Raw genomic sequence first — 24,803 nt, 5'->3', positions numbered from 1 at the left:
CCAGAAACAGCTAGGTGTAAAAATGAACTGGTTTCACTTCTTTAACAAGTGAGGAACTACAAAGAATTTGAAGGGATCAACAATCATCTTGAATGTTACAACTAAGATGAACATTTGTAAGATGAAGTCACTGAAAGCACTGTTTGAAGGCAATCCATTATCTGCACTAGGTGTCTGCACTGAATTTGTTAATTTATAGTCAATCAAAAGAACATGTCAGCATAGTCAATTAATTCCTCTGTCGATAACTGTTAGGAATTCATATCATAATTTATTATTCAGTTAAATGGTAGTTTGTCTTTTTTTTTAATACCTTTACAACTATTTCCATGAAAATTTGTTTAACTTGGGCAGCCACTTAATTGGGCCAAAATGTATTGGTCTTGATGTGTCCCAATTAACCAGAATCCACTATGCACAAGATTGCTTATATACATAGATTGATTTATGTACGTAAAGTGACACTAGGCATAGGAGCATCTGTACAGCTTGGGAAAATGTTTGAATCTGGTAGTCCTGGCATAGCTTCCTCCTTGATGGGAGTGGGACAGAGTTCATGAGCAGGGTGGATGAGATTCTCCATGATTTTGCTGCCCTTTGTTTGACACACATGCACGCACACACACACAGGCATGCAAAAGTTTGGGCACATCTGGTCAAAATTTCTGTTACTGTGAATAGTTGAGTGACTAGAAGTTGAACTGATCTCCAAAAGTCATAAAGTTAAAGATGACACATTCTTTTCAACATTTTAAGAAAGATTAGTGTATTATTTTTGTTTTGTACAATTTTAGAGTGAAAAAAATGAAAGGAGCACCATGCAAAAGTTTCCGCACCCCAAGAGATTTGAGCTCTCAGATAACTTTTACCAAGGTCTCAAACCTTAATTAGCTTGTTAGGGTTATGACTTGTTCACAGTCATCATTAGGAAAGGCCAGGAGATGCAAATTTCAAAACTTTATAAATACCCTGACTCTTCAAACCTTGTCCCAACAATCAGCAGCCATAGGCTCCTCTAAGCAGCTGCCTAGCACTCTGAAAGTTAAAATAAATGATACCCACAGAACAGGAGAAGGCTACAAGAAGATAGCGAAGTGTTTTCAAACAGCCATTTCTTCAGTTTGTAATGTAATTAAGAAATGGCAGTTAACAGGAATGGTGGAGGTCAAGTTGAGGTCTGGAAGACCAAGAAAACTTTGTTGAAGATTTTGCCATGGCCCTCACAGTCCCCCGACCTAAACATTATCAAAAATCTGTGACATACTGGTCCTGTCCTAGCTTAGAGAAATTTTGGAAAGATGTCTTCATAACTTTATCCTATATTCTGAATCACCACTTAGAACCTAACCCTTTAATTGCTTTGTTTGGTTTTTTGGGTGAGACAGATTTACGTTTGAGTTTGACTAAATGTCGAATATTATCTTTTGCTTCTCTCCTGGCTAGACGTTTAATCCTCCTTAGATGGAGAGATGTTGCCCCGCCCACGCATGCTCAATGGCTTAATGATATTATGTCCTGCTTAGACCTTGAAAAAATTCATTATTCAGTTCTTAATTCGGATATAACGTTCCATAAGGTCTGGGGACCTTTTATTGAGTACTTTCATAACTTTCCTCTTAATTAAGGTTTTTTTTTCAGTCCTTTGCTTTCAGCTCTTTTTTTTTTGGTAGTAGGCATTATTATCTTCTGTTTTTAAGTGTATTTACAGTTTTGGGGGTTTGAATGTCCTGATTTATATTCTCTATATTGTGTTGTGGTTGGTCTGGACTTTTTTTTGTTGTGGGGCTTGGGGAGGATACTAACTTTACATGACTTCAATTTGGGTGCTTTCTCAATTATCTTTTTTGTATTATATTATTATTGTATGTTTATTTTTGCACTGTATTAATTTTCTTCATTTTGGTTTGAGGTTTTTTTTTTATCTGCAGTGTTGTAGAAAATGCATTAAAAAAACAACAAAAAAAATAAAAAATCTGTGGATAGACCTCAAAAGGGCAGTGCTTCAAGACGGCCCAAAAATCTCACAGAACTAGAAGCCTTTTGCAAGGAAGAATGGGTGAAAATCCCCCAAACAAGAATTGAAAGGCTCTTAGCTGGCCACAGAAAGCATTTACAAGCTGTGATACATGTCAAAGGGGGTGTAACTAAGTACTGACCGTGCAGGGTGCCCAAGCTTTTGCTTTAGGCCAGGGGTCGGCAACCTTTACCACTGAAAGAGCCATTTGGACCCGTTTCCCACAGAAAAGAAAACACTGGGAGCCACAAAACCCGTTTGACATTTAAAATGAAATAACACTGCATACAACGTTTTTTTTGCCTTTATGCTATGTATAAACAAACTATAATGTGTTGCATTTATGAAATCGATGAACTCCTGCAGAGAAAACGAAATTACATTTCTGCACTCAACAAAAACATTTTGAACTCCGAAAAAAAGACTTTGGGTTGAAGTTTACTTTTAAGTAAAATACTCAATGTCTATTTGAGTCCTTCTTGTATTTATGAAAAACGCCGAACTTAAATTGTCCGCCAGCAGCAAACCAAAAATGTCAGCCAGCTGTCAACCTGAAAAATAAAAGGACTATTTCACTGAACAATGAAAAAATATGAATATACGTAAAATAATAGGCAATTTAAATATTTATCATACTTGGTTAATGGGATTTCTGCTCCTGGACCTCAGCGCACAGCGTCTGCACATCAGGGCTGTATGACGTCACCTTCATCTTTTCACAGGATCGCAAGCTGTCATCTGTGAGGCGTGCGCGATGTTTGTTTTTAATAAAGTTCATGTTGGAGAACACCTGATCACATACTTATGTGGATCCAAAGATCGACAGGATTCCAAGCGCATAGTTTTTAATGTTTACATAAATGTCAGGGATAGCATTCCATGTTTCGAACACAAGTTTGTCCGGTTTAGGGAGGTTTTCAATATCACTCTATTTGTGATTCTGAGCAAGAACGGCCTTCTGACGGGCAACATGTTCAAGGTCTGCTGTCAAGCGTCTAAACCTGGACACCCATATGTCTTTGTTGGCTATGTCGGCCAGTTCCATCTCAAGATCAGGTTGACTCACACCTGCCAATGCAGTCGTATTCAGTAAGGATGGATCGATGCTTAGGGGAGTGACCGGGAAGGATGATGTGTTTTTTTTCCTCTCTGATCTCACAGAAGCGTTTCCCAAACGATGTTTGCATTGCAATGATTGCAGACTGTAAATATTCCGAATTTATCATGTCATGAGCTTGTTTGAACTCTCTCAAATTGGGGAAGTGAGACAATGTGCCTTTCTGTAAATCTCTGGCAAGCACTGTCAACTTGCACTCGAATGCCAAAACATCCTCCAACATGTGCAGGGCTGTGAGTCCTTTCCCCTGAAGAGCTGTGTTCAGCGTGTTCAGGTGCGCTGTCATGTCTACCATGAAGTGTAGCTTTTCCAGCCACTCTGGCTGTTCCAGCTCAGGAAAGGTGAGCCCTTTGCTGCCCAGGAAAGTTTTCACTTCTTCGAGACACGCGACAAAGCGTTTCAGCACCTCCCCTCTGGACAGCCACCGGACTTTGTTGTGCAGCAGGAGATCAGAATATGCGCTTTCCAGCTCGTCCAGTAACAAACGGAATTGACGGTGATTTAAACTTTTTGCCATTATTTTATTGACAATCTGAATGACAACATCCGTTACTTCTGTGCATTCCGGAGGAAATGTTTGAGCGCACAGTGCCTCTTGGTGCAAGATGCAGTGAAAAGTCAGCAGTTTTCTGTCCAGCGACTTCTGCAGTAAAGCCACAAATCCCTTGTGTGCTCCTGTCATACTTGGTGCCCCATCAGTAGCTACTGACACCAGGTGGGTGGTCTTTATTCCTTTGGCTCTTAAACAATTCAAGACAGTTTCACAGATGTCCTCCCCCCCCCCCCCCCCCCCCGTGTTTGGCCTTTTAGAGGTATCAACTCAATCATTTCTTCCTGTGGCCTGGCAGAGTTTACATACCGGCAGAACAGCGCTATTTGTTCAATATCACCTTTGTCTTTAGACTCAACACAGGCAATCGAGTAGGCCACAGCTGAATTGATGTCTTTAATTTGCTGTCTTGTGATGTCTTCTGCCACTTTTATGGTTCTGTCTTTTACAGTCTTTGCAGAGAGGGGCATGTCCCTGATTTTCTGCACAATTTCACTCTTGTTTTTAAAGTCCGTGAATAGATGTTCTGAAATCTTAATGAAAGATTCTTTTATATATTCACCATCTGTAAACGGCTTCCTGTGCCTGACTATTTCCTGAGCGGCAACAAAACTAGCATATGTAGTTGATTTTCCAGACTTCATCCACTTCTTGAAATGACTTTTGCTCAGATCAACCTTCCGCATCAGTTCCGAAACAACTTTTTTTCTCTCATCTCCATCCGGATATTTTTGAGCAAAGGCTGCATGTTTATTCTGGAAATGTCTTGTGACATTTGACTTTTTGTTGTTTGCTAGTTTCTCACTGCATATTAAGCATACTGGTAAACCAGTCTCGTCAGCAGTGAAAGACACTAGACAATAGGTGCAGAAGTAGACCATTCGGCCCCTCGAGTCTGCACCGCCATTCTGAGATCATGGTCGATCATTCACTATCAATACCCAGTCCCTGCCTTGTCCCCATATCCCTTGATTCCCCTATCCATCAGATATCTATCTAGCTCCTTCTTGAAAGCATCCAGAGAATTGGCCTCCACCGTCTTCCAAGGCAGTGCATTCCACACCTCCACAACTCTCTGGGAGAAGTTTTTCCTCAACTCTGTTTTAAATAATTGACCTCTTATTCTCAACTGAATCAAACGTGAGCAAATGAATCTGCCCACATATCATTAAACCATCTGTTTTCTTCAGTCACTTTTCTTTTTTTAGAATTCTCCATAGTTAGCCTACCTTGGATCGAAAAATTAAAGAAATCGCGCACTGGCGGGTGTCAGGTATTGGCAGTGGTGACGTATATTAATAGCGACAAAAAACACGTTTTATTTAGTTTGTACAAGATCACCATAATCTTCAAATTTAGAATTACATTTCAAAAACTAACAAACTAACATAAAATACATTTTAATTAAATACTCATCATTTATTTTCCAAAGCCACAGGGAGCCGCAGCACAGAGATGAAAGAGACGCATGCGGCTCCGGAGCCGCGGGTTGCCGACCCCTGCTTTAGGCCCTTTTCCTTTTTTGTTATTTTGAAACTAAAAGATGGAAATAAAAAAAGTAATCTTGCTTAAAATATTAAAGACGTGTCATCTTTAACTTTATGCCTTTTGGAAAACAGGTGATCTGTTACTCGCTTAGCTATTCACAGTAACAGAAATTTTGACCGGGGTGCCCAAACTTTTGCATGTCCCAGTATATGCACGTCCTTGATGGCGGGTAGGCTGCTGCCCATGATGCATTTGGCGGTTTTCACTACCCATCTTAGAACCTTCCTATCTGCCACAGTGCAGTTCTGTACGTGCAGTGACATAACATTGAAGATGCTTTTTACTGTACATCTATTGAAGGTTGTAAGTATTGGTTAGCATAGTCCAGCCCTTTAGTATCCTCAGAATGTAGTGGCATTGGTGAGCTTTCTTGACTGTGAGAAGTGTTCTCAGACCATGAGAGTTGTGTGAGATGTGCACAAACTCTCATGAGTTTGCAACTGCTTGCAATTTCCACTGCTGTGCAGCCGATGTAAAGAGGGGTGTGGGTGGTGCAAGTTCTCCTTAAGTAAATAAGCATCTCCTTTGTCTCGTTGACATTAAGGAAGAGGTTATTTGCTTTGCACCAGGCTTCAAGCTCTTCTACCTCCTCTCTATAGGCTATGTCATCATTGTTGATGAACCCCAACCACTACAACATCACCAAAGTCATCATGGCAGTTGGGGCTAATTGTAAAGGACCAAAATGGAAAAGGAATGAAGGAAGCAGAAGGCATGCAAAGCGCAGTGTATATCGTGCAATGGTCTTTGTCCGAAGAATGGGACTCCATTAAAATAAAGGTAACTGTTGGGATAATGAATTATTAAATATTAGAATGGAGAAGGGCAACTGAAGGTGATAACATATAATGTCGCTGGGCATCCTTAGATGCAGAAGAAATTGCAGTGTTGAATTACAATTCTCAACGTTCTTAACCACAAAGGTGGCATTAGATAGCTCAGGATATATAAATGTGACCATCATATTCAACAAAGCAAAGTTTAAACTAGACAATCATTGACAAGTTATTGTTCTAACTGAATTGTTCTAACTATATGGCCATCACACACTTACAAATAGACTGCAGTCCAGGCTGATCCTGTGCACAATCCACTTTATCACTTAACTCCACACAGATTCCTTGACACCTGACATGCATGTCCTCCAACCTCAACTACAGCATTCAGTAATCCCAATGTGACTTCCTTCACATTGCAACAGAAAGTGCAAACTAGATAACAGGTTTGCAGAGCACCTCTGCTCTGTGAATCAAGACCATCGCATCTCAACATTCCATGTTCTTTCAACTTTCATTATTCCCACACAGACCTGTCCATCCTTGACCTTCTGTATGGCCAGGATGAGGCCCAATGTAAACTTGAAGTAAACCTCATATTCAACTTGGATAGTCTAACAACCCAATTGTAAAAACATCAGATTTTTCAATTTCAGGTAACCCTCATCTTCTGTGCCCCCCCTTCCCCCATCTGCACTCCCTCCAATCCATCTCTGGTCCTCCTATTTTTGTTTCTTTTCCCATAACCACCCCGTAATAACAGCAATTTCTTGCTGTTATCATTTCAGAGAACCTATTCCGGGACCATACATAAGTGCCATTACAAAGAAGGCATGGCAGTGCCTCGAATTTCTTAGAAGTTTGCGTAGATTTGCATGTCATATAAAACTTTGACAAACTTTTATAGATGCACCATGGAGAGTATCCTGATTTGATACATCATGGCCTGCTATGGAAACACCAATGAGCAATAAAGGAAAAGCCTCCATCATTTAAGTGTTCTTCATTTTGTTTAAATAATTCATTACTGGTTATACGGTCTGTAAAAGTACGCGAATGGCAAACATCATAATGCCACCATCGTTTTCTAGCACCTCACTAAAAGTGCAAACAAAATAGACACACATCTCCTTGTTTCTGTGTTTTTCTTTCAATTAGTTTTATGTTCTGGAGTTACAAAATGTAACAGTGGTGACAACTAAGTTTTAAAATGAACCGAAGATGACCTGTTGAAGTACAGCGAGACATTTGAGTCTAAAAAAAACAAAAAAAAAGATTCGCAACACTTCCTCCTGCCCCCCCCCCCCCCACCTTTAGGAGGAGGAAGATGGTTGAGTAAAAAGGAAGGCAGAAAATAGACAATATTAGATAGAAACATAGAAAACCTGCAGCACAATACAGGCCCTTCGACCCACAAAGTTGTGCCGAACATGTCCCTACCTTAGAAATTACTAGGCTTACCTATAGCCCTCTATTTTTCTAAGCTCCATGTACCTATCCAAAAGTCTCTTAAAAGACCCTAGCATATATCTGTCTCTGCCACCGTTGCCAGCAGCTCATTCCATGCACTCACCACTTTGTGTTAAAAAACTTACCCCTGATATCTCCTCTGTACCTACTCCCCAGCACTTTAAACCTGTTTCTTCTTGTGGCAACTATTTCAGCCCTGGGAAAAAGCCTCTGACTATCCACACGATCAATGCATCTCATCATCTTATACACCTCTATCAGGTCACCACTCATCCCCCATCACTCCAAGGAGAAAAGGCTGAGTTCACTCAACCTATTCTCATAAGGCATGCTCCCCAATCCAGGCAACGTCCTTGTAGATCTCCTCTGCACCATTTCTATGGCTTCCACATCCTTCCTATAGTGAGGCGACCAGAACTGAGCACAGTACTCCAAGTGGGGTCTGACCAGGGTCCTATATAGCTGCAACATTACCTCTTGGCTCCTAAATTCAACTCTATGATTGATAAAGGCCAATACACTGTTTGCCTTCTTAACCACAGGGTCAACCTGTGCAGCTGCTTTGAACGTCTTATGGACTCTGACCCCAAGATCCCTCTGATCCTCCGATCCGCCACATTGCCAAGAGTCTTACCATTAATACTATATTCTGCCATCATATTTGATCTACCAAAATGAACACTTCACACTTATCTGGGTTGAATACCATCTGCCACTTCTCAGCCCAGTTTTGCATCCTATCAACGTCCCGCTGTAAACTCTCACAGCCCTCCACATTATCCTCAACACCTCCAACCTTTGTGTCATCAGCAAACTTAATAACCCATCCTTCCAGGTCCTCATCCAGGTCATTTATAAAAATCACAAAGAGTAAAGGTCCCAGAACAGATCCCTGAGGCACACCACTGGTCACCAGCCTTCATGCAGAATAATGACCCATCTACAACCACTCTTTGCCTTCTGTGAGCAAGCCAGTTCTGGATCCACAAAGCAATGTCCCCTTGGATCCCATGCCTCCTTACTTTCTCAATAAGCTTTGTATGGGGTACCTTATCAAGTGCTTTGCTGAAATCCATACACACTACATCCACTGCTCTCCCTTCATCAATGTCTCATCATTAAAAAATTCAGTCAAGCTCGTAATGCATGACCTGCCCTTGACAAAGCCATGCTGACTATTCCTAATCATGTTATACCTCTCCAAATGTTCATGAATCCTGCCTCTCAGGATCTTCTCCATCAACGTATCAACCACTGAGGTAAGACTCATTGGCCTATAATTTCCTGGGCTACCTCTACTCCCTTTCTTGAATAAAGGAACAACATCCGCAACCCTCTAATCCTCTGGAACCTCTCCCGTCCCCATTGATGATGCAAGGATCATCGCCAGAGGCTTAGCAATCTCCTCCCTCGCCTCCCACAGTAGCGTGGGGTACATCTCATCCAGTTCTGGTGACTTATCCAACTTGATGCTTTCCAAAAGCTCCAGCACATCCTCTTTTCTTAATATCTACATGCTCAAGCTTTTCAGTCTGCTGCAAGCCATCATTACAATCACCAAGATCTTTTTCCATAGTGAATACTGAAGTAAAATTTCCAATAAGTATCTCTGCTATTTCCTCCAGTTCCACACATACTGTCCCACTGTCACACTTGATAGGTCCTACTTTTTCACGTCTTATCCTCCTGCTCTTCACATACTTGTAGTAGAATGCTTGGGGTTTTCCTTAATCCTGCCTGCTAAGGCCTTCTCATAGCCCCTTCTGGCTCTCCTAATTTCCTTCTTAAGCTCCTTCCTATTAGCCTTATAATCTTCTAGATCTCTAACATTACCTAGCTTTCTGAATCTTTTTTAAGTTTTTCTTTTCTTCTTGACTAGATTACAGCCTTTGTACATCACGGTTCCTATACCCTACCATAACATCCCTGTCTCATTGGAACGTAGCTATGCAGAACTCCACACAAGTATCCCCTGAACGTTTGCCACATGCCTTCCGTACTTTTCCGAGAACATCTGTTTCCAATAAGCTTCCAATTTCCTGCCTGATAGCCTCATAATTCCCCTTACTCCAATTAAATGCTTTCCTAACTTGTCTGTTCCTATCCCTCTCCAATGCTATGGTAAAGGAGGTAGAATTATGATCACTATCTCCAAAATGCTCTCCCACTGAGACATCTGACACCTGACCAGGTTCATTTCCCAATACCAAATCAAGTACAGCCTCTCCTCTTGTAGGCTTATCTACATACTGTGTCAAGAAGCATTCCTGAACACACGTAACAAACCTCACCACATCTAAACCCCTTGCTCTAGGGAGATGCCAATCGATATTTGGGAAATTAAAATTTCCCATCACAACGACTCTTATTATTATACCTTTCCAGGATTTGTTTCCCTAACTGCTACTCGATATCACTGTTACTATTGGGCGGCCTATAAAAAAAACACCCAGTAAAGTTATTGACCCCTTCCTGTTCCTAACCTCCACCCACAGAGACTCCGTGGACAATCCCTCCATGGTATCCACCTTGTCTGCGGCCATGACACTATCGCTAATCAACAGTGCCACACCCCCACCACTTCTGCCTCCCTTCCTGTCCTTTCTGAAACATCAAAAACCCAGCACTTGGAGTAACCATTCCTGTCCCAAAAACCATTCCTGCCCAAAGAGCCAAAAATAGAAACGGGCCATTGATGATAGCAGGGAAACCAGTTCTTTTTTATCCTGATATAAGTTATAACCTTTTGAAGAGAAAGAAGGAATTTAACCCAGCGAAAAAAGTCTTATGGGAAAAAGGTTATAAATTTATGATGCGTCACCCAGCAACATTGATAATTTTTTTGAAGGAGGGAAAAAGAAGATTTTTTTCCGATTATCAAGAAGCGGAGGTGTTCGCACAAGAACTTCCATCTAGTGGCTAATTATACATAGAGACTTCCAAACGTAATGGATTAAAGATGAAGATAGAAACAGTGAACAGAAGTGATGGACATTTAAGGATAATATAGAGGAGAAAAGCAAAATTTTAGAAACACTAATTGAGAATAATATTTTTTTTTCTTCTTAAGTATATCCTTTTTTATGTTGCGGGGGCGCTGGGGAGCTTTGGATCAGTTACTAGGGGATTCACGTGTTTAATCATGGCGATTGCCATGACCCGTACAACAGAGGGGGGTAATGTTGTGTTTTTTTTCACAACATTAGTAGGAGGGTATTTTGTTTTTTTCTTTATATTCTATTTTTCTTCTATCTTTTTGCCTGGATGATTGGTGGGGACACACATAGCAACATGGAGAATTTTAAAAAGATTTCTCAAGTTACCACAAAAGTTGAAAGATTAGGTATTATTATAGCTTGGAGAAACATAATTAAAAATAATGACTAATTTATTCAATTTTTTAAGTTTTAATGTTAATGGGCTTAATGGACCAGTAAAAAGAAAAAGAATTCTAACGACTCTTATTATTATACCTTTCCAGGATTTGTTTCCCTAACTGCTACTCGATATCAATGTTACTATTGGGCGGCCTATAAAAAAAACACCCAGTAAAGTTATTGACCCCTTCCTGTTCCTAACCTCCACCCACAGAGACTCCGTGGACAATCCCTCCATGGTATCCACCTTTTCTGCGGCCGTGACACTATAGCTAATCAACAGTGACACACCCCCACCACTTCTGCCTCCCTTCCTGTCCTTTCTGAAACATCAAAAACCCAGCCCTTGGAGTAACCATTCCTGTCCCTGAGCCATCCAAGTCTCTGTAATGGTCACTTTGTCTCCAAGTGCTGATTCACACTCTAAGCTCATCCACTTTGTTCACAACACTCCTCGCATTAAAACAGACGCATCTCAAACCTTCAGTCTCAGCGTGTCCCTTCTCTATCAACTGCCTATTCTCCCACTCGCACTGTCTACAAGCTTTCTCTATTTGTGAGCCAACCTCCTCTTCCCCAGTCTCTTCAGTTTGGTTCCCATCCCCCGACAATTCTAGTTTAAACTCTCCCCAGTAGCCTTAGCAAACCTCCCCGCCAGGATATTGGTCCCTCTCAGATTCAAGTGCAACCTGTCCTTTTTGTACAGGTCACACCTGCCCCAAAAGAGGTGCCAATGATCCAGAAATCTGAATCCCTGCCCCAATCCCTCAGCTAGACATTTATCCTCCACCTCATTCTACTCCTGTACTCACTGTCGCGTGGCACAGGCAGTAATCCCAAGATTACTAACTTTACGGTCCTGCTTCTCAACTTCCTTCCCAACTCCCAGCAGCCTTTTTTCAGGACCTCTTCCCTTTTCCTACCTATGTCATTGGTACCAATATGTACCACGACCAATATGTATCAATATTCACAGGATCATAAACAGTGATAATAAATAAAAATCATTAATCTGATGATAATAAAAAAAAATTTAAAGCAGAAATGGCTGGCCACATTAGAAAAATAGATGCGTTTGATTTCACAGCAGATAAATGGATCATGTATACTGGACAAATTGAGTATTTTGAAGCAAATAGAATAGCCGATGAGATACAAGTGCCAGGTCTGCTGAGTGTAATTGGTAGAAGGGCATACTGTTTAGTTAGAAGTTTGACTGCTCTAACCAAACCAAATGAAATCAGCCTTGCTGATATCGTTGAGAGTAATGCAGGAACATTCGGAACAGAAGCTATTATTGTTTGCAGAATGCATTCGGTTTCAAAAGCAGAGTAGATTTCAGTGAACATGGCAAAATTGAAGATATTAACTGAGCACTGGCAGTTCAGTAATGCTTAATAATACACAGAGAGATTCTTTCATTGGTGGAATCTTATAAGAAAGCATTTAAAATCAGCTCCTAACTGAAGCACAACTCATATTTAAAAGAGCAGTTGACATCACTATATCAATAGAAATGGCAGCCAGAGATGTAATAGGGTTGTAGTCAGGAATAAAAAGGAGTGTGAACAAAATCACAGCTAAACAGAAACCGGACTGGCCAGAACAAATTGTTGCGGCAGGAGCGAACACACAACAGACCAACGTAGGTTTAAAGGCAAAACTTGCAGATGATGCAACAAAGTAGGACATATACAAAGATGCATGTTGGGCACACTAAAATAAGTGGACTGCACAGGGAAGAGAAAAAGATAAAAAGTCAAATTGCAGTTTCAAAAAGAACATTGATCTGCATGTTGTTGAAAAATCTGTTAAGGATGAGCGTGGTACAAGATTGGTTAGCCTTGAGATTAACAATGAGAAAACTAACAATAGACAAGCAATATGGCTTACACTAGAAATGAACAGCAAATTAATTAAAATGGAATTGGACATTGGCTCGGCTGTTTTGGTTATTCCACAAAAAGATATTGAACTGTATTTCAAAGATACTGAAGCCTGCATATATCCAACTAAGAACTTATACTGGAGAAAAGATAACTCCTGTGGGAATGACATTTGTAACAGTGAAATACAATAACTAACAAGCCGCATTTGGCTTGTATGTGGTAAAAATCAGGTGGGGGCCACATTGTGGGACCATGGTTGGCTGAGACAACTACAATTGATTGGAGATCCATCCACCATTTGCATGTCACATCCCCTGCAAGAGTCAACTGAAAGCGAAATGAGAAAGGTACTGGATGATGTGTTCAAGGTTGGTGTTGAAAACCTCAAAACATATCAAGGATAAAATTGCATTAAATGAAAATACCACACCCAATTTTCCAAAGCCCATTTGGTTCCTTATATCATCTGTGATAAAGTAGCCAGTGAGCTAGATCACATGAGGCTGAAGGAATTATCTGCAAGGTTGAATGGAACCCATGGGCAATGTCAGTGGCCCCAGTATCCAAGAAGAATGGGTCTGTCAGGATCTGTGGTGATCTTAAGGTCACTATCAACCAAGTACTGAAGTAGATTAATACTCTCTGCCCAGGACAAAGGATATCTTTGCAAACTTGTCTGGAGCAAAGTGGACATAGCTAAGGCCTAACTACAGATGGAAATGGAAGAGTCCAAAGAGCTTCTCACTATAAATGGTCACAAAGGGCTTTACTGCTATAATTGTTTTACTTTTGGAGTAGCATTTGCATATGCACTCTGGTAGAAAACAATGGACTAGGTGCTGCAAGGCTGTCTAAGCACTCTACATGGATGACATTGTTACTGGTGAGGATGACAAGGAACATCTCCAAAATCAGAAGACAGTGTTCAAAAGATTAGAAGATTAAGGGGCTCAAGAGCATGAAGCTAAACATGTGAATTATTTAAATCAAGCATCACTTACAGTGTTCACATCATTGGCGCACAAGCATCATACAACTTTGCTGAGAAAATTCAAATGGTGCTGGATGGCCCAAGCCAAAGGACAGTTGTGGTCCTTCTTGGGATTTGTCAACAACTATAAGAGGATCCTGCCAAACCAGGCCACTGTGCTTCACTCCTTGAACTCATTACTACAGTTTGGGAAGTAATGGCAATGGACAAAGCAGAGTGAGATGGCTTTCAAAAAGGTAAAGGAAATGGTGACTTCAAACACTCACACAAAACAATCCACATCGTCCAGTGAAGATTGCCTACGGCGCCTTGCCTTATGGAATAGGTACAGGCATGGCGCATGTAATGAGTGATGGAAGTGAATGCCCCAGAGCCTTTGCATCACATTCCCTTACCACTGCAGAGAAAAATTTTGTACAGATTGACAGAGAGGCCTTGAGACTGGTTTAAGGTGTAAAACATTTCAACCAGTACTTGTATGAAGAGAATTTACTCTCATTACTGATCATCAACCACCATGTCCATTTTCAACCCACATAAGGATATTCCACTAACAGTGGCAACACAAATACAGAGATGGGCTGTTTCTTGGAGGACACAGTTACAAGACTGAATTCATGAGGACAACCAAACATGGAAATGCTGATGGATTGTCCCATTTACCCATGGATAAGGAAATATCTGAAAAATTGACAAAAGACAACACTCTTCTTGAATATTTCCCATTATGCAAATTAGACGTCTTCATACGACAGCAGAGATGATCCAAAGGAAAACCAGAAAGACCCCACACTGTCTCAGGCCTAAATGGCCACCGTAAGTGGCTGAAATGTGCTGGAGAAATCCCAGCTCACTCACTTTTACCAGCGCTGGGAACTTTCCCTTGAGGGGGGTTGCCTTATGTGAGGTTTGAGAGTTATTGTACCATCCAAGTTGAGAGCTAAAGTGTTGGAGGAGCTACCTGCTGGTCATCTAGAAGTGGTTAAAATGTAAGTGTTGGCTCGAAGGTTTGTCTGGTCAGCTGGGATAGATCAGCAGATCAGGTAGCTTGCTGTGCACTGTTTGGGATACCAACATGTCCAGAAGATGCCAACAGCAGTGCCTCTCTATCCCCAGGAATGGAACTGGCAGAGGACTCATGGATTTTGCCAGACCATGGGCACAAATTTCTTGATAGTAGTGGATGCAGTTACAAAATGGCCAGAAGTGTTCCCAATAGCCTCCATTACAACCTCACACATGATTGGTATGTAGAGAAGCCTCTTAGGTTCATAAGAAATAGGAGCAGGGTTAGGCCATCTGGCCCATCAAGTTTGCTCTGCCATTCAATCATCGCTGATCCATTTTTTCGCTCTTCCTCAACCCCAGTCGCCCGGCCTTCTCCCCGCAACCTTTGACGCCAAATCCAGTCAAGAATCTATCAATCTCTGCCTTAAATACACTCAATGACCTGGCCTCCACAGCTGCAAGTGGCAACAAATTCCACAAATTTGCCACCCTATAGCTAAAGAAATTTCTCTGCATCTCTGTTTTGAAAGTGTGCCCCTCTATCCTGAGGCTCTGCCCTCTTGTCCTAGACTCTCCCACCATGGGAAACATCCTTTCCACATCTACTTTGTCAAGGCCTTTCAACATTCGAAAGGTTTCAATGAGATTCCCCTCTCATCCTTCTGAATTTCAGCAAGTACAGACCCAGAGTCATCAAACGTTCCTCATATGATAACTCTTTCATTCCTGGAATCATCCTTGTGAACCTCCTCTGGACCCTCTCCAATACCAGCACATCTTTTCTAAGATGAGGGGCCCAAAACAGTTCATAATACTCAAGGTGAGGCCTCACCAGTGCCTTATAAATCCTCAGCATCACATCTTGCTCTTGTATCCGAGACCTCTTGAAATGAATGCTAACAGGGCATTTGCCTTCCTCACCACCAACTCAACTTGCAAGATTTCCTTCAGGGCGTTCTGCACAAGAAATCCTAAATCCATTTGCATCTCAGATACCTGGATTTTCTCCCCATTTAGCAAATAGTCCGCACATTTGTTTCTACTACTAAAGTGCATGACCATGCATGCTGCAACGCTGTATTTCACTTGCCACTTTCTTGTCCATCCTCCTAATCTAAGTCCTTCTGCATCCTACCTGGTTTCTTAACACTACCTGCCCCACCACCAATCTTCATATCATCTGCAAACTTGGCAACAAAGCCATCTATTCCATTATCTAAAACATTTATATGGAGCATGAAAAGAAGTAGTCCCAACACCGACCTCTGTGGAACACCACTAATCACTGGCAGTCAACCAGAAAAGGATCCTTTTATTCCCACTCATCTTCTCCTATCAATCAGCAATGCTCTAACCAAGTTAGTAACTTTCCTGTATACCATGGGCTCTTAACTTGGTAAACAGGCTCATGTGTGGCACCTTGTCAAAGTCCAAATACACAACATCCATTGCATCCCCTTTATCTATCCTACTTGTAATATCCTCAAAGAATTCTGACAGGCTCATCAGGCAGGATTTTCTCTGAAAGAAACCATGCTGACTCTGTCTTATCTTGTCCTGTGTCACTAACCATGCTGACGCTGTCTTATCTTGTCCATCACCTCATCCTTAACAACTGAATCCAACATCTTCCCAACCACTGAGGTCAGGCTAATAGGTCTATAATTTCCTTTCTGCTGCCTTCCTCCTTTCTTAAAGAGTGGAGTGACATTTACAAGTTCTCTTCAAGGACTGGTGTTCCAGAACACCAGTAACAATGGACCACAGTTTGCTGTGGAACAAATTCCGTCATTCTTGAAAATGAATGGAATAGGACATATTACATCTGCACTGTACCACCCAGGTACAAACGGCTTGGTCTAAAGAATGCACTGCGAGCAATATCAGCAAAGCACACTATACTAACACTGAATCAGAAGATTGCCAATTTCCTCTTTGCATATCGCAATGCAACACACTCCACAAGTAACAGCTCACCTGCTATGCTGTTCCTGGACCGTCACTTGTGCTCACACTTGAATCTCCTCAAATGCAACCTCAAATGCAGATCTAACAGCTGACACAGGTTAAGGGCTCCTCAGACAAGGAGGTTCAATGTTTCACTCCTGGTCAAGCAGTCCTGGTGAGGGACTAGAGGTGATCAAAAGTGGGTCCTTGAAAAAATTAAGGGCAGAACTGGACCATTCTCCTACATCTGAAGATGTCACATTGATCATTTGAGGAGAGCAGAGACAATTATTGTGTTCAGAGCAGTTAGAACACTTCCTACAGTCCCAGAGTCAACTCCTGCAACCACAGAGGAAAACCCGGAACCTGAGATTGTGTCACAGCCAAGCAGAGCGACCACCCCACTTTGTCAGGTAAGGTGTTACCCCACAAGAGTAAGAAATCCTCCACAGCGATTAAATCTTAAAGAATGGATATGTATATAATAATTGCATTATATAGTGTACTGTACATATACAGTGCCTTTAAAAAGATTCACACACCCTTCGAAGTTTTCAAGTTTTATTGTTTTACAATTCTGAATCACAGTGGATTTAATCTGACGTTTTTTTAAACAATGATCAGCAGAAAAATACTTCATGTCAAGTGAAAACAGATCTCTCCAAAGTGATCTAACTAAACTGCAAATATAAAACACAATGTAATTGGTTGCATAAGTATTCACCCCTTTAATATGACACGCCAGTTCATCACTGTGGTGGCCAAAAGGTAATTAGTTAAACAGAGATCACCTGTGTGCAGTCATAGAGTTTCAATTGATTGCAGACAAAAGAACAATCCAAACAACTCCGTGAAAAGGTTGTTGGAAAGCACAAGTCAAGAGATGGATACAAGAACATTTACAAGTTACTGAATATCCCTTGGAGTATAGTTATGTCAATCATCAAGAAATGGAAAGAATATGGCACAGCTGTAAATCTGCCTAGAGCAGGCCGTCCTCAAAAACTGAGTAACCGTGCAAGAAGGCGACTAGTGAAGAGGCCATCAAGAGACTTACGACAACTCTGGATGAGTTACAAGCTTCAGTGGCTGAGATGGGAGAGACTGCACATACAACAATTGTTGCCTGGGTGCTTCACCAGCTTTACTGTGCAGCTTTACGGGAAAGTGAAAACCACTGTTGAAAAACAGTCACATGAAATCTCAGTTAGAGTTTGCCAGAAGGCACGTGGGAGATTCTGAAGTCAGCTGGAAACAGGTCATATGGTCTGATAAAACCAAAATTGAACTCTTTGACCAGCACACTAAAGGTTGTTTGGCATAAGCCAAACACTGGACATCATCAAAAACACACCATCCCTACTGTGAAGTATGATGGTGGCTGTATCAAGGTGTGGGGATGCTTCACTGCAGCAGACCCTGGAAGGCTTGTAAAGGTAGACGGTAAAATGAATGCAGCAAAATATAGGGAAATCCTGGAGGAAAACCTGATGCAGTCTACAAGAGGACTTGGGAGATTTGTTTTCCAGCAAAACAATGACCACAAGAATAAAGCCAAAACTACACAGGAACGGCTTAAAAACAAAATTAATCTCCTGGAGTGGCCAAGTCAGAGTCCAGACCTCAAACCAATTGAGAATTTGTGGTTGGACTTGAAAAGGGCTGTTCACTCGTGATCTCCATACAATCTGACAGAGCTTGAGCAATTTTGCAAAGAAGAATGGGGGAAAATTGCAGTCTCCAGATGTGCAATGCTGCTACAGACCTATCCATGCAGACTCAAGGCTGTAATTGCTGCCAAAGGTGCATCTACTAAATACTGACTTTGAGGGGCTGAGTAATTATGCAACCTATTATTTTGTGTTTAATAATTGTAATAAATTTCAACTAATTTCTAGAAACTTGTTTTCACTTTGACATAAAAGAATCTTTTCTATTGATCAGCATCAAAAAAACCAAATTAAATCCACTATGATTCAATAGTATAAAACAATAAAGCAAGATCATTTCCAAGGGGTGGGTGAATATTTATTATAGGTACTGTATATATGCAGGTGTGGCCAACCAACCAGACATTGTAATATTTGATACAGAAGGAAACAATAGTAATAGACATGGCAACATGAATGACAGTAACATCGGGAAGAGAGAACGAGAAGCTGAAGAAATACCAGGGCTTGAAAGAGCAGACAGAATGGATGTGGAAGGTTAAAACCAGAGTAAATCCCAGTTGTGATAGGAGCACTTACAGCTGTGACACCTCAACTGGAAGAGAGGCTCCACAAATCCTGGGAAAAACATTTGAGATCTCGATCTAGAAGAACTCACTACTAAGAAGAGCAAAGATACTGTGCTGAACCCTCAATCTCCCAGGCCTCTGGTAAAGGACACAAAATTGAGGGGGAAATATACATGTATACCATCCATAAGGGGTGAGAGGAAAAAGATGTGAGTTCACAAGTTGAATTGCATTCTATATTCTGTTGGAGTGTTTTGAAATGCAGGAAGGAGTGTTATATTTTTAATATTTGAGTAATATTGTAAACATTATTTAATAATTCATTATGAAATGATTTATCACAAGTTATATGCAAAAGTATGTGAATGGCATATGTATGGGGAATGGGCACAGTGTTCTGCACTGGCTGCCTATTTCCTTTCCCACTCCTGATGATCACCTGGTTACCTGAGTCCTGCACCTTGGTTGTAAATACCTCCATGTCGACAAGCCCTTCAACTTCCTGAATGATCCGGAGTTTGTCCAGTTCCAACTTCAGTTCCTTAAATCAATCTGAAAGAAGCCGCAGTTGGATGCACTTCTTGCAGCTGTAGTCATCAGGGACTCCCCACCTTCCCACATTCCACAAGGTAAGAATTTCACTATCCTGCATGGCAACCCCATTGCTCTAACTGTGTAATAAGAAATGAAGGAGGAAAGGAAAGTTAAATGAAAGGAATCTATTTACGGCCTTCGCCTCTCCTCGTTAAAGCCTCTATGAGCCAAAGCCCGAGTTCCCCACTCTAACTCTGGCCCACTCCCATGTATGTGGTGAATGACAATTTAACTTGAATGTTACAAAGGAGTAGGTACTGGAGATCCTGAAACACAAACACAAATAAATTCCTGGTGCTGACTAAGGTACATACTAGAATGTTATGGAAAATAGGAGAGGAGATTGCTGGGTCCTTGGAAAATGACTGTATTTTCATTAGCCACAGCTGAGGTACCAGAAAACTGGAGGATGGAAAATGTTATGACTTTATTGGACAGCAGGCATATGTCTGGGAGCTACAGCCCAGTGAGCCTTAAATCAGTAGTAGGAATGTTAAAGGAAAAGAGTTCAAGGTACAGGATTCATTTATAATTGGAAAGCCAAGACATGATTACGAATAACTTACAAAATGCAAAATGAAATCAAAGGGTCAAGACAGTACTTACACAGCAAATGGACAGTTCACGTTTCGGTCCAAGACCCTTCACCAATTCTTAACAGTCTACAGAAAATAGCGGCTGCTGCTTACTTTGAATATGATTGAGCATTGTTGTAAACTTTTGTCTAACTATTGCATCACCCACGTATTGAGCAATGACCATCTCTGACAACAAAATCAAGTCATTTATGCTTGACATTCTAAAACTGATACATAAATATCTATATTTAAGAAGGGTGAAATCACCACTGACCTCAAATTCATCTGAATGAGCCACAAGAGTAGATCAACACCTGTATCTGTGCCAAGCAAATCACCATCTGATACTCAGCCACCTTTTAACCATCTGCAAGGCATGTGTCAATGATAGAATACTCACCATTTGTCTGACTGAGTGCTAATCCAACAATAGTCAAGCAACCCAACTTCATCCAGAATAAAATCAACACTGCAACTCCATACACCATGCTAAATACTCAAACTCCACTACCATCATACCAAAGCTGAAGTGTGCATCAAATCACTTTCCAGCTACTCATCTGGGCTTCTGATCAAGCTTCCAAACCAAAATAAGCAAAGGCCACAGGTATATGGTAACAATATCACTTACATGATCCCCTTCAAGTCAAGTAGAATCCTAACATGGAAGTCTATCTGTCTTTGTTGTTGGGTCTAAATCCTTTAAAACCTGAACTAATGGCACTGTGGGAATACCACAGCTCACCACTGCTCAGCGGCAATGAAGGATGGAGAATAAATAAAATTTTAAGGAGTTACTGGAGCAAAGACATGGGAACTTAGACTAAATCTCTGAAAGTGGAAAGTTAGACTATGAACAACGCTTGTTCGAAAAAGAACGCAACATCCTTAGCTTTATAATAGAGGCAGTGATCTGCAAAAGGAAGCTGTTTTTGAAATTTATAAATTACTGGTTTGGCTCTGGCGCATGACTTTGTTTAGAATCAGACTAGAACCACACAAGGAATGAGTGATTTCAATTATGTGTAGACAGCAGAAAAGTTGATGATGTCCTCTCTCAATTGCCAAATAAGATACACACCTTAACATTAAACCTTGGGATCACAACTTTGACCCAGCATTCTGTCAGGGGGTTCACATGAGATACCCATGAATAAGGAACCCGGGACCATATCAGGTCAGGTCTAATCTTCTGAGTCCAGAATTCAGAACCTTGTCCAGGTACAACTATGGAGCCACAGTGGCCACAACATTGTCACCATATAACACTGGGGTACGGTAGTGGTGGACACTTGACACCTTAAAACCAGTATAGTTCTATGCATATACATCTGTCACTGTATAATATTGAGCTAGAGTACTGATGGGTACATGCTTGGCATAGTAGAATAATGCTTTACATTAGTAATAGACTAAGGCACAGTGGAGCAATGAGAACTCTGTCTACAAATGTGATTACAAAGAAATAGAAAATCAGTCTTGTTATATAATTAAATGTCCTCATCGTTGTCAGATGTGAGTTTGATCCTAAAACTGATCTGTCCTGCGTGCATGCATTTCTAAAATAGGGCAAGAGAGCACTTCATCATACCTCTCATAGGCTTTTAATCAATGAAAGGCATTCAGTATAAAACAAATCAAAGAGAGCAGATACTGAAAACCTGGAATAAAGACTGAAGTTCCAAAAATATTTAGATGCTCTGAGAGAAATTAAGAATCACTGGCCAGAGACATTCCTTTTATTTTTGCATTGCCTTAAGTGCTGAGTATTTCCAGCATTTTCTCTTTTTTATTTCATTGATAAAACAGCCTTTCATACTTACCCCCTGTACACCTCTTCCAATGCTCCTGTCCCACATTGAGAAGATCCTTGACTCCATCATCCATAGACTTAGTGAATTTACTAAATAATTCAACCTTTTGTTCCCTGCAAGATAAAAGGCACATCAAATGACTTGATCCTTTACAAGGATCAATTAAAGTTCTGCGAATGCAAGGCCAAGCGTACAAAATAAAGCATAAACCCAAAACCAAAATAAGAATAAAGCGAAGGATTAGGCTTGATTATACTTGAAACATAAAATGATTCTGCCATTTCTTAAAATTACTCATTTTTCAGCTTTGCAGTGCTGAGCTTGCAGTTTTGTAAAATTAATGCATACGCATCCAATAGGCCAATGTCCTCGGCTGGTGGCTCCACTGTTGAAAAGATCATGACACCAACAACATCATCCTTTTCGGTTTTTCGCTTGCCTAATTTCCATTCCTTCAGTAAATAAGGGAGAAAAGAAGCATTAAATCTAGAGAACTCTAAAATCCTTCCAATCTATTCCCCTTTTTGCACTGAACAGGAGCTCATTCACAACAAAGGACAATTTGGCATCTGCTTGGTTGCAAAGCTATAATCCAAACAAGTGGCGCAACAATTGTAAGTTGTTGTGAAGGAGCTGAAATTAGTCTTCATTAAGAGCTGCCAGCTAGAATGAATGTAGCAGTTTTTCAGATCTATCTACAATAGCTGAAAAAGCTTATAGTATAAATATGGCACAATGCCAGTTGATCTAGGCCTACTATGTTTCTTCCAAAATTACAGTTTAAATCAGCTCAAAAGGAGGACTGTCATGGTGGAAGTGCACTCCATGGGATACATTATTTGTCATGAGAAGAGGTCCGCTTTCAGATCCTCTGAGATTCAGCAAGTATGCCAAATGAACTGATGGTTTGAGTTTAAAAAAATATATATTTAGTTCATCAAACTCTGGAGACTAAATTAACACCAGAGAAAAACAGAACTATTCAAAATAATTAAAGCAACAGTTATAATATCATTAATACTTATAACACTCCAGAGAGGGCAACTTTCTTAACAGAATAACTCTAATTCTGGTCTTGTTAAATATATCATAAACAGTGTCAGTCCAGATTTTAAAAAGTAAAGATCTGGCTTGACCAACTAGAATGAATCCTTTGAGATAAGACTACATGAAAATACAATAGTTACATACTAGATTCAACAAAAATATTACCCAGAATTGCAGAGCATTTATCAATACAATAAGTAATCATCAAGATATTTACAACCTCTGAGAAAATGGGTCAAGTTTGGTTAAGTACCATCCTATCTAATTAAATCCAACTTCTGTTATAAAATCATTCATGCAGAAAGTTAGTCAAACAACACAGGAGCATAACATTTAATTAAACATTGGGATGATTATAGGACAAACAGGAGCAGATGAATCACACATTACAGCACTGTCCAGGCAAATTCATATCACTTTTGGATTTTAAGTAATTACATGGAATGTAGAAGAATACAGGACAGGAACAAGCCCATTGCTTCAAGATGTTGTGCCTAACTAATTAAACTAGTAATTAAACACATACTAATCCCTTCTGCCTGCACGTCCATATTTCTCCATTCTCTGCATATTCCTAAGCATATCAAAGAGCCTCTTAAAAGACTATCATATTTGTCTCCATTACCACCAGTGGCAGTGCATTCCAAGCACCCACCACTCTGAATGATAATAAAAAAACGTTATCCTGTACATCTTCTTAAAGCTTATTTCCTCTCACCTTCTATGCGTGGCCTCTAGTATTTAAATCCTGGGAAAAATACTGTTTACTCTGTCGATCTTATAAACTTCCGTCAGCTCTGCTCTGAGCTTCTGTCATTCCGAAGAGAACACAAATTTGTCCAAACACTCCACATAATACTGTATACACCCTCTCATCCAGGCAACATCCCAGTAAATCTCTTCTGCCTCGCCTCCAAAGTGAAAATACAACCTTTGTATAACTGAACATAATACATCAGATCTGACCCAACCAGAGTTTTATAAGGCTGCAACATAACTTCCTGACTCTTGAACTCAATGCTTCAACTGATAAAGGCAAGTAGGCAACATGCTTCAACTACCATTATCAACTTGAGAAGGTATGGATTTGACCCTTGTGCACCAATACTGTTAAGCATCCTGCTATAAACTGTGTATTGTCCCATTCCATCAGATTTCCCAAAGTGCAACACTTGACACTTGGCTAAATTTAAAACTCTGATCAATATCATGCTGTATCCACCATTGCTTTTTGACTGAATTCACCACCTCTCTTGCAGTCCAAAGATACCTGTCCTACCTCCTTACTGGAGCATACCTGTCTTGTACTCCTTGCCTTTGGGATTTTAAATACCCTCATCATGTCAGATGTCCATTTAAACAACTATTGCCAATTAATTTCTCCCTAGTTCTCGTATTATTCACATTAATCCTACTCTCTGGCTCTTGTACTGCATTTTCTTCTTTAATTAACAAATAATGTAAAACCAGGTCAGGCAGCATCTATGGAGAGGAATAAATAGTTAATGTTTCAGGCCAAGAGTCTTCCTCAGCACTGGAAAGGACGAGAAGCCAGAATAAGATGTTACTCTCACCTGTACTTCCTCCACTTGCCATAATTCTGCCCTCAACTCATTGCCCCTTGTTCTGATCCAGCACATCATTTTCTGTAACTTTCAGCATCTACAATGGAATTCTACCACTAAGCACATTAATCTCTCCATCTTCCCCACACACTGCTTTCCACAGGGATTACTCTGGAGTTGATTCTCTTCCCGTCCTCCCACCTTATTCACCCTTTTTCTTATCCAGTCCTGATAAAGGGCATCATCCGTTTCCAGCATCTGTAGTATCTTTTGTGTTAA

The 24,803-nt window shown here is 40.6% G+C and overlaps 1 protein-coding gene across 1 annotated transcript in view; it reads right to left on the bottom strand.

The window, feature by feature from the left end:
- The window catches only part of snx9b (sorting nexin 9b), a 122,047-nt gene that overhangs the window by 26,699 nt on the left and 70,545 nt on the right, over positions 1-24,803 (bottom strand). The window contains exons 11-12 of the mRNA XM_059986078.1: positions 22,261-22,364; positions 21,922-22,025 (exon numbers count right to left, since the gene is read on the bottom strand). Coding sequence (XP_059842061.1) covers positions 21,922-22,025; positions 22,261-22,364 — 208 coding nt within the window. The remainder of the gene's footprint in view (positions 1-21,921; positions 22,026-22,260; positions 22,365-24,803) is intronic.

This window comes from Hypanus sabinus, chromosome 12, assembly GCF_030144855.1.
Source record: "Hypanus sabinus isolate sHypSab1 chromosome 12, sHypSab1.hap1, whole genome shotgun sequence".
NCBI lineage: Eukaryota > Metazoa > Chordata > Chondrichthyes > Myliobatiformes > Dasyatidae > Hypanus > Hypanus sabinus.
This window is presented reverse-complemented; position numbering and strand designations above follow the sequence as displayed.